Genomic DNA, 12,927 nt, shown 5'->3' with positions numbered 1-12,927 from the left:
ACAGTGAGGCGTGAAGACAAAGGTTTCAGTGAGAAAGGAAGAGAAAAGAGGGAAGGAAAAAGAGAGAAGACAGTGGACGGAGGAAGAATCACCCTGTTTTTGGTAAAAAGCAGATCGATGGTGGCATCAGCGATGATGTTCATGCGGAGCTCGAAGGCCTGGATCTGACGCAGTTTTCCTGGTTCGGCCGTCTCTGTGACCTTCATGGCCTGGTAGTCAGCCGGCAGGAAGAACTTCCACAGACAGTCCCTGAGGAGCGGTGATGTACATTCAGCAAGAGAGCCGCTCTGATAATGATGAGCTCTAACAACATCAACAGAATCGTTTGTGTTCTTATGCATGTCACCTCACCTCTGACGGTCGGCCCAGGGGCCGTAGTTGAAGTCGGTCCCTTTCCCACACACAATATCAAGACCCCAGCATGGAGGCAGATCCTGGAGTTTATCATCCTCACTGCATGGCTCCGCCTCCTCGCCATTCTCTTGCTCCACTGGGACCAGACCTATGCAGGCACACACACGCACACGATTTTAAACCCCTGACAACAAGTAGTGAACAAAAGCAGCACTATTGCTCTGTGATTAGAGGCTGAGTTGCTCATCAGCCAGCGAGATACGATCCCTCCTGCCACCTCCGAGCAGAGACGACAGCTTCTGGTTCTGCTGCGGCACAGCTGGTTTGGAAGTGTTTATTGTTCTGACGGAGAGGTAACGTTTGTCCGTCTGTTAACGTGCACACCACAAGCTTGGTGGAGGAATGTAAGATGGCCGTTGAGGGGTCAGACTCATGTTCCCTTATGTTGACACTGAGAGGGCAACTAGCTGAGAGGCTGTTCCGTCAGACGCGTACAGCTGTCGCCATCGGATTCTGCTCAACTCGTCCTTGCAGCAATAATTTCCTCCATGTTCACACACATTTAGAAAGAGAAGTTTTCCAGGTCTTTGAGTAAAATTTTCATGTTCATACATTCTGAAACGCCGGTTTACACACGTAAAACAAACACAAATCTATGAGAGAATTCCCAAGCTTATATTTCAACGGTCAAACTACACGACATCAACGCTACTGGAGTAAATCGCCGTGAACCAGTGGAGGTTTTTTTCAGCACCTCTCAACTGCCCCACACACTCAGGTATTTATGAAGCACATTGATTTTTACAAAACATTTTTTTTTATATTAGGTTAAAACATTTTAGGCCTGGGAATGACTATTTTTGAATTCTGTGACATTTCCGAGGTTTGATGAACCCTTTTTCACTCTTCACTCATATTGGAAGTTACAGTCTCTATAAACGGATGTCACAGCTCGAGCTTAACTTTTGTTCTTTGACGTAGCAACGCGCAGAAAGAGGGCAGGACGTCGCCTGAAACAGTCCACCAATGATGAGCTTTTACCAGCAGCATTCTTTGGGTAAACCAGACTAACCGGTAACTCTCGCTTGGACTGCATTTGATGGTGGCAGCACGATCGGATCAGCTGGTTCACTTGCTGCTCTCGTGTCTGTAGTGAGGAACACTTGATGGAAAGCCATGTTACTCTAACTTCTATCTGAATTGATGTCACTGTTGGGATTCAGCCTTTCATCAGGAACAACTCTGATCTGGAGTATGAACTCCCTGCTCGTGCAGAGAAGAGTCACTCACAGAGTTCCACTCCGTAAACATTGCATGGACCTCAGTGGAGGTCTCCTAGTACAGGCCTGTTCTTATATTTTGCATTGCACGTGTGTGTGTGTGTGTGTGTGTACGTACCAGGCTCATCTTGATAATAATAGATGTCGACATCGTTGGACTGCATGACCACAAAGCCTTCGCCCATCAGTCTTGGGGGTCTAGAGAAGAAAAAGTCCGTTTTCATGCGGAGGCTGTTTACTTTTTTCTCACTAGAATCAGGATCATGAGAGGGTGAGGAAACTCCTGGAGGTGTCACAACCTCTCCGGCTCCACTTCAGGCGCTTCCAAAGAGCAAATTAAATCATCAGAGCTCGCCGTAGCGCAACCTTGACACGGATACACTTACACTTTTACGTGCGACGGCCTTCTGCTTGCATTATTTCTCCTCATCTCACTGGACGTTTCAGAAAAGCCTTAAGACTCCTCAAGGACTGTTGGAGGTTGAAATCCTAGATTGCTTTTCAAGCGTTGCCAAGTTGAGAGAGGCTCTTTAATCCTGGAGGGTTAATACATTTTTACCCTCCATGTCGTTTCATTAAGTGTAAGTGCAGATAATACTTTATTGAATTATGCAGCACAGTTGAGGCTGCCAGCTGGAAAAGTTGAGAACGTCACCAACATTTGGAGTTGAATATCTTAAATATATGTATCGAATATAGAAAATATCCAAGTATATCAAATCCCAGAGCAGGGAGGCTCCAGCTATCAACCACGATTGCCTTATTCCAGAAATTATAATTCTGATTTGCAATTAACATGCAAAATATCTGAAATGCATTCTCATAGGTATATAAGAGTTTCCAATGGCGTGGTGTTGATACGAGCTCTGCTGCTTCAACATTAAAAGGCTGTTTATATGTACATGTCACAAAAGTGAGCTTTACAAATATAGCGCTCAATATAGCAATCAAACTATTTTGCATAACGTAAATACAGAATATTTGCTGATAATCCAGTTCTGTTCGGGCTCTTCTCCGGGTTTGTTTGTTCAAATACAGAGAGAATCTCACATTTAAGAGCCTCATCCCATAAACTGCAGGATAAATCGGGAGAGAAAACTCATCTCATATTCAACAGTTCCACACTGCACTGCAGAATGACAGGTGGGAGATGTTTTGAACTTCTCCTCAGGCAACAACATTACCCACAATAAGTGTTTAGGGGGAAATGCTTTTCAAACAACAACATTTAATATAAATCTGTAAATCGTAATGCTTTTTCACAAAAATTGGTGTGTTTATGCAAAGGGTTACTGGCCATCACAAGAGCCGTCTCTTCCTGCTCTGGATCTGATTCTAAAATTGAAATCTCTCAATGAGGGCACGCGAACGCTTCCCACCCACGACCATTCATTCCGTTAAGTTAACCATCAGCTCCCTAATCAGCAAAATTACTTTCATTTGGAATTCACCTACGAATTTGAAAAGCAGAAACTCTTGAAAGCAGCAGATATCACATGGCCTTACTCATCATTCTGCATGCCCACGTAGCGCGGACTGGGAACCAGCATGACGCGCACGTTCTCCAGCGAGCCTTTGACGATGTGCATGTACTGGTCCAGGTGGCTGGACGGAGGCTTGGTGGCGTAGGTCAGGAAGGCATCCTCAAAGTTCACACACAGAGTCTGGGGGAGGTGGTGGTTCCCAAATGCCAAACGGCCCTTCAATGATGCAAACACATGTGCGCAATTACCGTGTGTGTTCTAGTCCAGCAAATACACCGTTGGTGGAGCTGCACCTCCGTCAGTGGCGCTCTGATGGGGGACTCACCGTGCTGATGTTAACTTTGATAACAGGAATGAGGGAACGCCAGGATGACGAGGGGTCCGGGCTCTCAGCTTTGATGTTCACACTACAGAGGGACAGAGAGTCACGGAGTCACGCAGCAGTTAGGGAGGAGTTCATTGTGAGTCAGTGCAGCTAACATGGCTGTCAGCAGGGAATGGTAACAGCACTGCTGTTGCTTTGATGATAACTGTGAGAAAAAGGGGTGCAGCCTGTTGTCCTTCCTCTTCCACTCATCTATCAATTGTAATAGCTTTTTTTTTTGGCATTTCCAAACACGTTTCACACCCCCTGCTGTGCTGGTGACAAGCGTGCTGTGGTAGTTAAGAGAGAACCTCCCGACTAGGTGCTGAACCGTCTTAATTCTAAGATGCATCACGATGTTCGCGGCTTGACATCAATTCATAAAAAGTCAAAAATTGATTTTATGCATCCAACAAAGCTGCCATGTGCAGTACTAGAAGCAACCAAGGACGCCACACCCCGAGAATCATGGTGGATTTGAATCCCACTGTGAGGCAAGTGAGGACTCATCCCTCCATGTCTGTGTGCAGCAGCACCAGCTCAACCACACCTGCTTCACAGTTGCAGCTTCAGCGTTTTCTCAGTCTCAAATAGCTTGAACTAACCTTTACCAGCATCTACTGCAAACAAATACTACTTTCCCCAAATACATCTGGAGCTACAGCATAGCAGTACAACGGATAAATGAGCAGTTTAGAATATTTGTGAGCAAATTCATGTTTAAACCCTTAAAACCAGAGCCACGCTCTCGAGTTTTGTGAGCTAAAGTAGCAGCAAATTCTGCCACCCTGGTTTGATCTCCGTCAAGGGCTTTAAGGTGGGTGGGAGGTGTTCAGCTACTCTAAGGGTTAGTACACCACAGTGGCCAGTAGTACAGCACAGTGGCCAGGAGTACAGCACAGTGGCCAGGAGTACAGCACAGTGGCCAGGAGTACAGCACAGTGGCCAGGAGTACAGCACAGTGGCCAGGAGTACAGCACAGTGGCCAGGAGTACAGCACAGTGGCCAGGAGTACAGCACAGTGGCCAGGAGTACAGCACAGTGGCCAGGAGTACAGCACAGTGGCCAGGAGTACAGCACAGTGGCCAGGAGTACACCACAGTGGCCAGGAGTACAGCACAGTGGCCAGGAGTACAGCACAGTGGCCAGGAGTACAGCACAGTGGCCAGGAGTACACCACAGTGGCCAGGAGTACAGCACAGTGGCCAGGAGTACAGCACAGTGGCCAGGAGTACAGCACAGTGGCCAGGAGTACAGCACAGTGGCCAGGAGTACAGCACAGTGGCCAGGAGTACAGCACAGTGGCCAGGAGTACAGCACAGTGGCCAGTAGGGATGTACCCAATAAAAATACCAATGATAAAAAGGAACTTTGGACTAAATGGTCAGTTGTTCTTTTTTCTTTTAAGGTTTTGTTTGGTTTTAGTGTTCGGTCACTCAGCCCAACCCTGCTAAGATGTTCCTGAAGAGATGCTGCAATTGTGAGGTCTGACCTTTCCAGGGTCTTGTTTCTGTCGTCCCGGCCCTCGTCCTTCTTGGGTGTGATGAGGGTGGGCTCCAGGCCGAACGTCTCCTGCAGGCGGGCGTAGAGGTCGGTCCGATTGTAGACGTGAAACTCAAAGCCGTTAACCGTGACGTAAAGCCTGGTCTCTGCCTTTGGGTCTGGTGACGTAAGGAAGACGTTTCATCAGAGTTAGAGGGAACCTCCCAAAAACAAAAGACCTGATGACGCTGCCCCCTTAAAACTGCCCATGCAAATAAAAATGGAGAGGAACCCACGTCCACGTTTGGGTTTTGGATTCCTGGACGGACAAAGGAAGCAACTTGAGAGCAAAACTCTGGTGATGAGCAGTTTTTAAATTTTCTTGACTGAACAATTCATTGATTCATGATGAAAATAAAGGTTGGTTGCAAACCCTGTTGAGAAACCCCTCCGTCGATGGAGCCACATTTCCTGCAAACGCACTTCCTGTTGCCGTGAGCAGACCGGTTGCTAACAGAGACAAATTTCTTCTTCTACTTTTGGAATAAATCACATTGTATGCAGGGGTCTTCTCTTTATGAGAGGAAATCTTCATTCACAAAATGAAAATCAACTTTCAGCGACGAGTTGTGAAAACTCACAAAGTTTGTTACTTTGCATTCATTTGTTGTGGCGAATTTTCATGGGTCTCTGCTCAAAGTAGGTGTGATCTCATGAGATCCCTTGAGATCCCTTGAGATCCCATGAGATCTCATGGGATCTCAAGGCCACAATGACCTGAAGAGACTTCCTCCAGAGAGGAATGTCTCAGGGGAAGCTACCCATCACTCACCGTGCTGCTTCTGTTTGGGGTTGTACATTTTCCACCAACGGAATATGAGGAAGCCATCCTGTATCCTGTCACGCCAGAGGATAACAAATCAATCAGCGATCAGACTGATTATAGATTATTAGGTTACAACAGAGCAGACCTGAAGATGCAGCGAGAGGTCAGCTCACCTGATCGACATGTCCTGGTTGATGTAGTAGACGTCTCTGAACATGACTTTCCCTGACAGCACGGAGAAGGAGAAGGAGCCTGTGGACGAGGGCGACGAGGAAGACGAGGAGTGTGAGTATCAAACAATGGCATCGATCCACTGATCCACTCTTCCTCACCGCTCTAAAGTTTTAGTTTTCTGTGGCAGCAAAGAACAGCTTCCTGTGCCGGTTTAGAGCAGTGGAGAAGAACAACTTTCCAGTAATTGATAGTCAGAGAAAACTGAGCAAACCACGAGTAGCAGGGTCCCATCAGGGTTAATTAACGATGTACTATCAAATCAGTGCAGGCTCGCCAATGCCAAGGCCACATATCTACCCAGCAACCCAGGCGTTTCTGATACTGGAGTCAGAAGCAGAACGGCGAGGGTTATATAATCTCAGTTTTAAAAAATTAAAACTGTCCATGCTGCTGGGACATTTAATCCCCCTGTCGGTCTTATCACGGAATCAAAGATCTTAATTAGGATGTAATTGTATAATAAGTAGGACTCAGGTCGTCACCGAGCAGAAGAGATGAGGAAAAAATCATTATCTCTTCTCATTCATCTTTGAGCTTTTAACAACTGCTTTTATTTCATGCCAACAGAGAGAAAACCCACAGTGGTTTTACTATCAACATTCCAGCAGCCGGCACTTCCTTGCGTTTGTGGTATTTTTAACGTTTCCGCTGACAGAGTGACTGAAGACAGGAAGTGTAAGTGGGCCACGGTTTTGGTCAGCGCTTCCCTCTCATCGTCGACGCAGGAATTCAACATATCTGAGTGTCGAGGAGACACACCTTTGAGCGTGTACAAACCCGCTCCACACACAGCAGCCGCGCGCGCACGTGTGTGTGTGTGTGTGTGCGTGTGTGTGAGAATGCCAAAATGCCATTTGCCATGAAGGTTTTCTTCTGTTGTGTAGCACAAAGCTTTTGCAGTATAATCTCGAATGTTTTATTCAATTCAGCGAGAGACAAGAAGGTGAATGTGTACACAGGTGAAGACGCTTTTATTAGGATTTGAATGTTTCCTCAGTGCGCAATATTTCCACCGTTGCGTTGGTCGTCCAGAGCCAATTGTGGCCACGAGCCAATGTTTACCAATGTTGGGATCTGTATAGAAACAAGCTTACATGTCACACTTGTGCATTCTGAAAACTAGAAATGCCTGTGAGAGACACAGGACATGAAAAGACAACATCTCATTCTTCTGAAACAACATTGGGAAAACGCATATTCACTGCATCCTCGTCCTCCCAAAGAAGGCGAGGCTTGGGTGGAGCTGGGCGGCCACTGATGCCATCAACAATGATTGGCCTGTTAATCCATTTTGAAATGAAGTATGATGTACTGCAATTTTTCCCATTGCAGGGAGCCCGATACTTGTTTGAAGTCTGACTGTGTTTCAAATACCATTTTAAATGGAATGTTGTGGTGCTGCAGGCACAAAGAGCTCCGCCAAAACACACAGGGTTTTCCAATAAAATGAGAATGATGAAGTCAAATTCAAATTCCCTCTAACATTGCAAACCACAAATTGCAATTGCAGTCAATTTAATCACTATTGGATATTTTTTCCAGATAGTCAAGTCTTGTTACTTGTAGCCAATTGGCCTCAGGTGCTGCTGTGCCAGCGATGCAGTTTAACTTGGCTGATGAAGTCCTCAACATGCATTATAACATACTGGTGTAGGGAGTGTGCTCTACTTGTATCATAAAGAGCAGCAAATGCAGCAGCAACTCTCCCAGGAAGGAGCTGACATGTTTGTTAAGGAGCTGATCATTCTGCTGAAAAATAATAGAGTCACACTTCTTGTGCTCCATTTATACAGAGAAATCCAATCTGGTGCTGGTTGCAGTTTGCTGTTGTGACTGTGCGAGGATAATCACTGAGGGAACCTGGCGCGTCATGAAATATTCAGCAGAGCGAGCGAACGCCTTGAACTGAGAGCTCTGGCAGCGATCCCCCTCCCTTTTCATCATGGTGACAAAGCTGCTGATGAACTCACCGATATGAATGTAGCCATCCTTGAAGAGTCTGTTGATGATGAGGGTGAGGATGAGCCCGATGTTGCGGGAGTTGTAATAAGTTAAGTAGATGATCCATCCACAGGACAGAATGGTGGCTGGAGGCAACAAACAACACAACTGAGTCTCGTCTCTGTTTACATCTGTGAGCCACACGCAGGAGAACCAACATCATTAAAGTGTTTGGGTATGGACGTGAACAAAAAGCCTTAAAGTGATACTTCAGCCAAGAGAAGTACTTTGTCCTTCAAGTTCTCATTAAAAGAAGTCTTGAGATGAGACGAAGATATATTTTCCCCTCCTGCATTGCTCCTGACTCCAGAATGCAGGCAGAACCAGCCACGCATATCTAGCTTGAGGCTAGGTTTCACACGACCTTCCTGTCGCATCCTGATTTTGTCACTGTGCCGCCTGTCAGGCTTTGCCTGTAGCTTCTTCGGCTCCCTTCCAGACTCGCCCAAAACTCCATCCCCCTTCGCAGCGTTAGCGCTCAGACATTTTCCAGTCTGCGCCGAGTTTGTGTGCTTTGCAAAAGAGACAACATTGCAAAGCACACAACGACATCGCTAACGTTCTACTTGGCGACATCCATGTTGACGCTTGTTTACCTCTGTGTTCCGGCGCACGGTCATGTGAAATGATGACGTTGTCAGCGCGATGACGTATGACAGAGAAAAACACAGGCACGCAGCCTCGCAGCGGGAGTTCAGACCCGGGTCTTCTGGAAGCTTGGATGAGCCCTGATGCCGAGCAAACGCGGGTCCAAAAACCTGCATTGATACGCGTTTCTCAGTGTGAAAGGGGTCTAACAAACTCAAACTCTTCTGGTTTGGTCCTCATTCACAGGAGTCTTGAGCACAACCAGCCGGCACGTTTAGCTGAACCAACTCACTTGTGCTCGTTCACAGAACCAGAAGGGTTCTAGTTATTATCTCAAATCAGTGTGTCTGGATTACTGATCACACAGCTGGATTAAGAACATGTGGATTGTACAGGACAATGATTTAGAGTTTGTAAACAGACGTTTTTGTACGGTTTACCCGTTGTTAGCAGTCACTCTCCATTAGCTTCAAGCTCAATATACATTTCTGGCTCTTTCTGCATTAGACACACATTAGAGAGGCAAAATTGGGTGAAGAATCCCTTTGCTGAGACTGAAGAGTGAGAACAGGTTGCCCAGCGTTCCTTTTAATCCCTCGTGTCTGTGAAAGAAGTCGAACTCTTCTATCACACACGTTCTGGGCCTGCTGGTGCAGTGGATGCTGCTCTTCCTGATGTGAGCCTTAAGCCCAGTGACATGAATGACGGCGCTCGTTGTCATGGCCCTGGTGAATGAAGATATCTGGCTGACAGCTGGGCTTTACTGCTGCTCTGTTTCAGCTCCTCCCCACGTGAACTATTTTCAAGTTGGAGGAAGAGGAAGCTCGGTACCGTTGGCCTCCTGAGATCTACACCTGAACCTTTGAGTCTCATCAACTGCAAGAGTGCAGGTTTCCATGGTAATCCCAGCTGGTTCTGTTGTCACTGTGTTTGTGAGAAACAGCAAACAGGGCAGTGAGGGCGGAGCCAATCAACGCCAGGAAACCCTCCGCAAATGTGTTCAGGAGTTGAAAGAAAGACTAGAGGGAGCTCATGAAATACAAAAGACCCGATCCTGACCTCAGACGTGCGTGTTCACACGGTAACATGGGACGTAAATACGACTGCTCCTAAACGGACCAACTCGCTGCTAAATGGCTTTAACGTGTCGACTAGAAAACAGCCTGTGAGTGAGACAGGTTTTGAGTAGACGGGGCGATGACTCGCGTCCACTCCTCGTCAACACAGACACAAACTCGGATGAGCTTCATTACCATTGGGAGCATTCGCTTCGACAGGGCTTAGGATGTGTCAGACGTTCATTTATATCAAAGGAGATGCAGCTTCTAACTGCTGTCTGACTGAAATGCAACTTGAGCTCACATCCAAAGCTACTCCACTGTTGTGGACCTGTTCCACACAGCAGAGACGGATCACTTACCCACGAGAAGCCAGATGAAGTTGGAGTTGTGCTGGTTCAGAAAGTTATCGAGATCATCCAAGGTGGGGAAGGTGCTCTCATTGTTCTTGGAACCAAGCCCCTCCATGGCTACAGGCTCTCAGTCTGATGTCCACTACAAAAGACACCACAAACTTAGACAGAAAAGGAAATGTATGGATCTAAGTTACAGGATGAAGTTGTGGATATTTGAAAAGACTTTATTTCAGTTAGGGATGGAGTGAAATTGCTTTTTCAGGGCCAAACCAATTATGAGTCAGTCGAGGGGGGAAACGGATTCTTCTGGCTGATATTCAGTTGCAGTAAATCTTAAAAGTTCTGCTCAAAAACGTACAGTCCTGCAAACTCCAACACAAAGCTGTCTTCACTTTGAGAAGTGCTTCATATATTAACGATATATTTTTCTCCAAAATTGCACTTTAAATACATTGAAAAATAAAACCAAAAAAGACACACGTTACGTGACCGAGTCCTCCAGCCAACGCCAATGCATCGTAGCTAAAATGCCGTGAACCCAATGACCAGCCAACTGATGATTGGTCAGTCCCTGATTTTAATGCACAGAAGCTGCAGGTTGATTTGAGCCACACTTTTAGCAACGCCAGAAAAAAATAGTTTCATCTCATAGTTAAACTAAATATGCCGCTCGGAACCGCTGCTGCTGTTACTGCTACTAAAAGACCAACAAACCCTCTGCTCACCAGACACCCCCCCATCAGGACTGGCTGAGCCGACTCTGCTGCTATAAACTGTTTTCGTTTCATACTTGGAACACGCAGCTATTGTTACCTCTATGTGCAACTACTTTCACTGCATTCCCTGGACTTTGCTTTAACAAGGATTACTGTATCTTTGTGTGAGAGTGTGTGCGTATGTCTGCGTGTGTTTGTGTGTCTGTGTGCTTAGGGGTCAAAACCTTGGAGTGCTGTTACACACAAACACAAATCCACATCTAATCCGCCTTAAATCACGTTGGTTGTACAACCAGAGGTGTAATGTGCATCACAGACCACATTTTTACATCATTTTATATGTCATGATATGTAAAATCTGACTTTCTGCACTAAACGGAAGACCTGGATGTCTTATGGTCAGAAAGGTGTTTGACCGCACCACAAGTCAAACCTGAGGGCTCACATCACCACGATTCTTCTCCCAGAGTGTGTACTTGTGTGTTACCTCCACCAGCTGGGCTCCAACCATGACAAGTGTCCCTCTGTGTGCACCGAGGCGCCAGTGCACCTGACCTGATCTGACACGTAACACTTTCCAGCAATAAAAGGCAATAAAGAGCCAAACGGAGAAAAATCAGAGAAGAGCGTTGAGGTTTGCAGTGTTGATGACGCCGACACACTTCCTGTTATTGTTGTCCGTGTGACTGTCATCATTGGACAACAGGTTCAGGTGGTTGCCTCACACTCTTCCTGAACCATGAGATGAACAAAGGCTACACCTTCAGTGACTCACTGCAATTTCCTTCAGTGTTTTCAGGTTTGGCCTGCAGACAGACAGACAGACGCCATAACACCACACCGAGGACAACAATCATCCAGACTGAAACTAATGAGTGTCAGTGTCGGGCGACTGTTGCTCTCCGTGCTGCCATGTTTGCCACTGAAGACTCCACATCATCACCAGGCTGCAGGAAAGCTGACCTGCTGGTTCTTCTGTTCCTCACACCGAAATCTGACAATGGCGTTAAATGAGTTTGCTGGTCATCAACATGAACACGGTGTTAACAGCCTGATCAACTGAAACCTAACAACAATACCTGCTGGTGTTTCAATCTGGTCATGTACTCAGGCAAACGGACACCTACAAGAACTGAGCTGGACTTTGTTTCCATCCCTAACTGGTGAAACTCCCAGTCTTTCCTCTGACAGTCTTCTACCAGCTGATGACTTCCAGCCAAGCTTCAACACAGCCCGGCGTGAGAAATTTCGACTGGCGGAGATATTGGTGTGGAAGCACAGCTGGAGCTCGCCCAGCTCATCCCAAATCCTCTGTAATTTCTGACCTGAGCGTGATCCTCCCACGGGGGCGACCAACCTAATTTTTGCCTGATTTTTGCTGTGACATTGCTTGTCCTGTTCTAACGTGACTCCCGGTGAATACTGCCTAATCCAGCACAGCCGCCAGCATCTTTGCTAATGACGTTAGCTCCTGGATAATGCAGATATTGAGCTAACAGCTAACCCCGAGGTTGGCTAGCAAGCTAATAACAGCGGGCCGCGCTCCAAGCATTTTCTTTTCACAGCCTGTAAAAGTAAACAATGTAATTCTGGTGCAGTACCTCGATTCCCTCGGTAAATCATGTGGTTTCATGTTTGCTCCAGTTACTCGAGAGTTACCGTCCTTTTACGGCGTCAGACACGGGAGAGCTAGCATCCTCTGTTGAATATTTACCTGGCTGACGGCCAGTTAACATCTCTTCCGGGTTCGGGACGACGCCAGTCACGAAATCCACCAGTAGGAAAAAAATGGCATGTCAGGAACTGTCCAATGGGAGGACAGCGCGAGCGAGGGCACGCATGTTGTTGACAGACAGCTTTTTCTGCCTATGAATGCGAATGTTGTCTTGTCAGAGCTCCGTTAAATCCTCAGCGACGGACTGCAGCTACGGAATAAACAGTCAGGAAAACAACATTGAGAAAACATGAATATATTAACAAAATGCTAAAATACGTGAAACTAAAATCGACTCAATATGACATCAATATGTTCCAAAAATGCAGCCAAGAAGCTGTTTGTTTTGATTCTTGTTGACCCCGTTTCCTTGGATGGATTTATTTAAGTTTTCTTTTTTAAAAAGTGGCTTATTTATTTTGGTGAAGAGCAATAACTAAAATAAAACTCCAAGGACATTCTTTCAAAAG

The 12,927-nt window shown here is 46.4% G+C and overlaps 1 protein-coding gene across 1 annotated transcript in view; it reads right to left on the bottom strand.

Annotated features, from left to right (window-relative positions):
* Nucleotides 1–12,481, bottom strand: part of bltp1 (bridge-like lipid transfer protein family member 1) — a 68,199-nt gene extending 55,718 nt beyond the window's left edge. Inside the window, exons 1-11 of the mRNA XM_086181854.1 lie at nt 12,345–12,481; nt 10,034–10,166; nt 7,995–8,111; nt 5,964–6,042; nt 5,797–5,861; nt 4,975–5,143; nt 3,444–3,525; nt 3,141–3,334; nt 1,753–1,832; nt 352–502; nt 93–249 (exon numbers count right to left, since the gene is read on the bottom strand). Of these exons, the coding sequence (XP_086037980.1) occupies nt 93–249; nt 352–502; nt 1,753–1,832; nt 3,141–3,334; nt 3,444–3,525; nt 4,975–5,143; nt 5,797–5,861; nt 5,964–6,042; nt 7,995–8,111; nt 10,034–10,139 (1,200 nt within the window). The 5' untranslated portion in view covers nt 10,140–10,166; nt 12,345–12,481. The remainder of the gene's footprint in view (nt 1–92; nt 250–351; nt 503–1,752; nt 1,833–3,140; nt 3,335–3,443; nt 3,526–4,974; nt 5,144–5,796; nt 5,862–5,963; nt 6,043–7,994; nt 8,112–10,033; nt 10,167–12,344) is intronic.
* Nucleotides 12,482–12,927: the final 446 nt, after the last annotated feature.

The sequence above is a fragment of the Aulostomus chinensis genome, chromosome 17 (assembly GCF_037954235.1).
Source record: "Aulostomus chinensis isolate RoL2024-O1b breed Wild chromosome 17, RoL_Achi_v1.0, whole genome shotgun sequence".
In the NCBI taxonomy this organism is placed as follows: Eukaryota; Metazoa; Chordata; class Actinopteri; order Syngnathiformes; family Aulostomidae; genus Aulostomus; species Aulostomus chinensis.
This window is presented reverse-complemented; position numbering and strand designations above follow the sequence as displayed.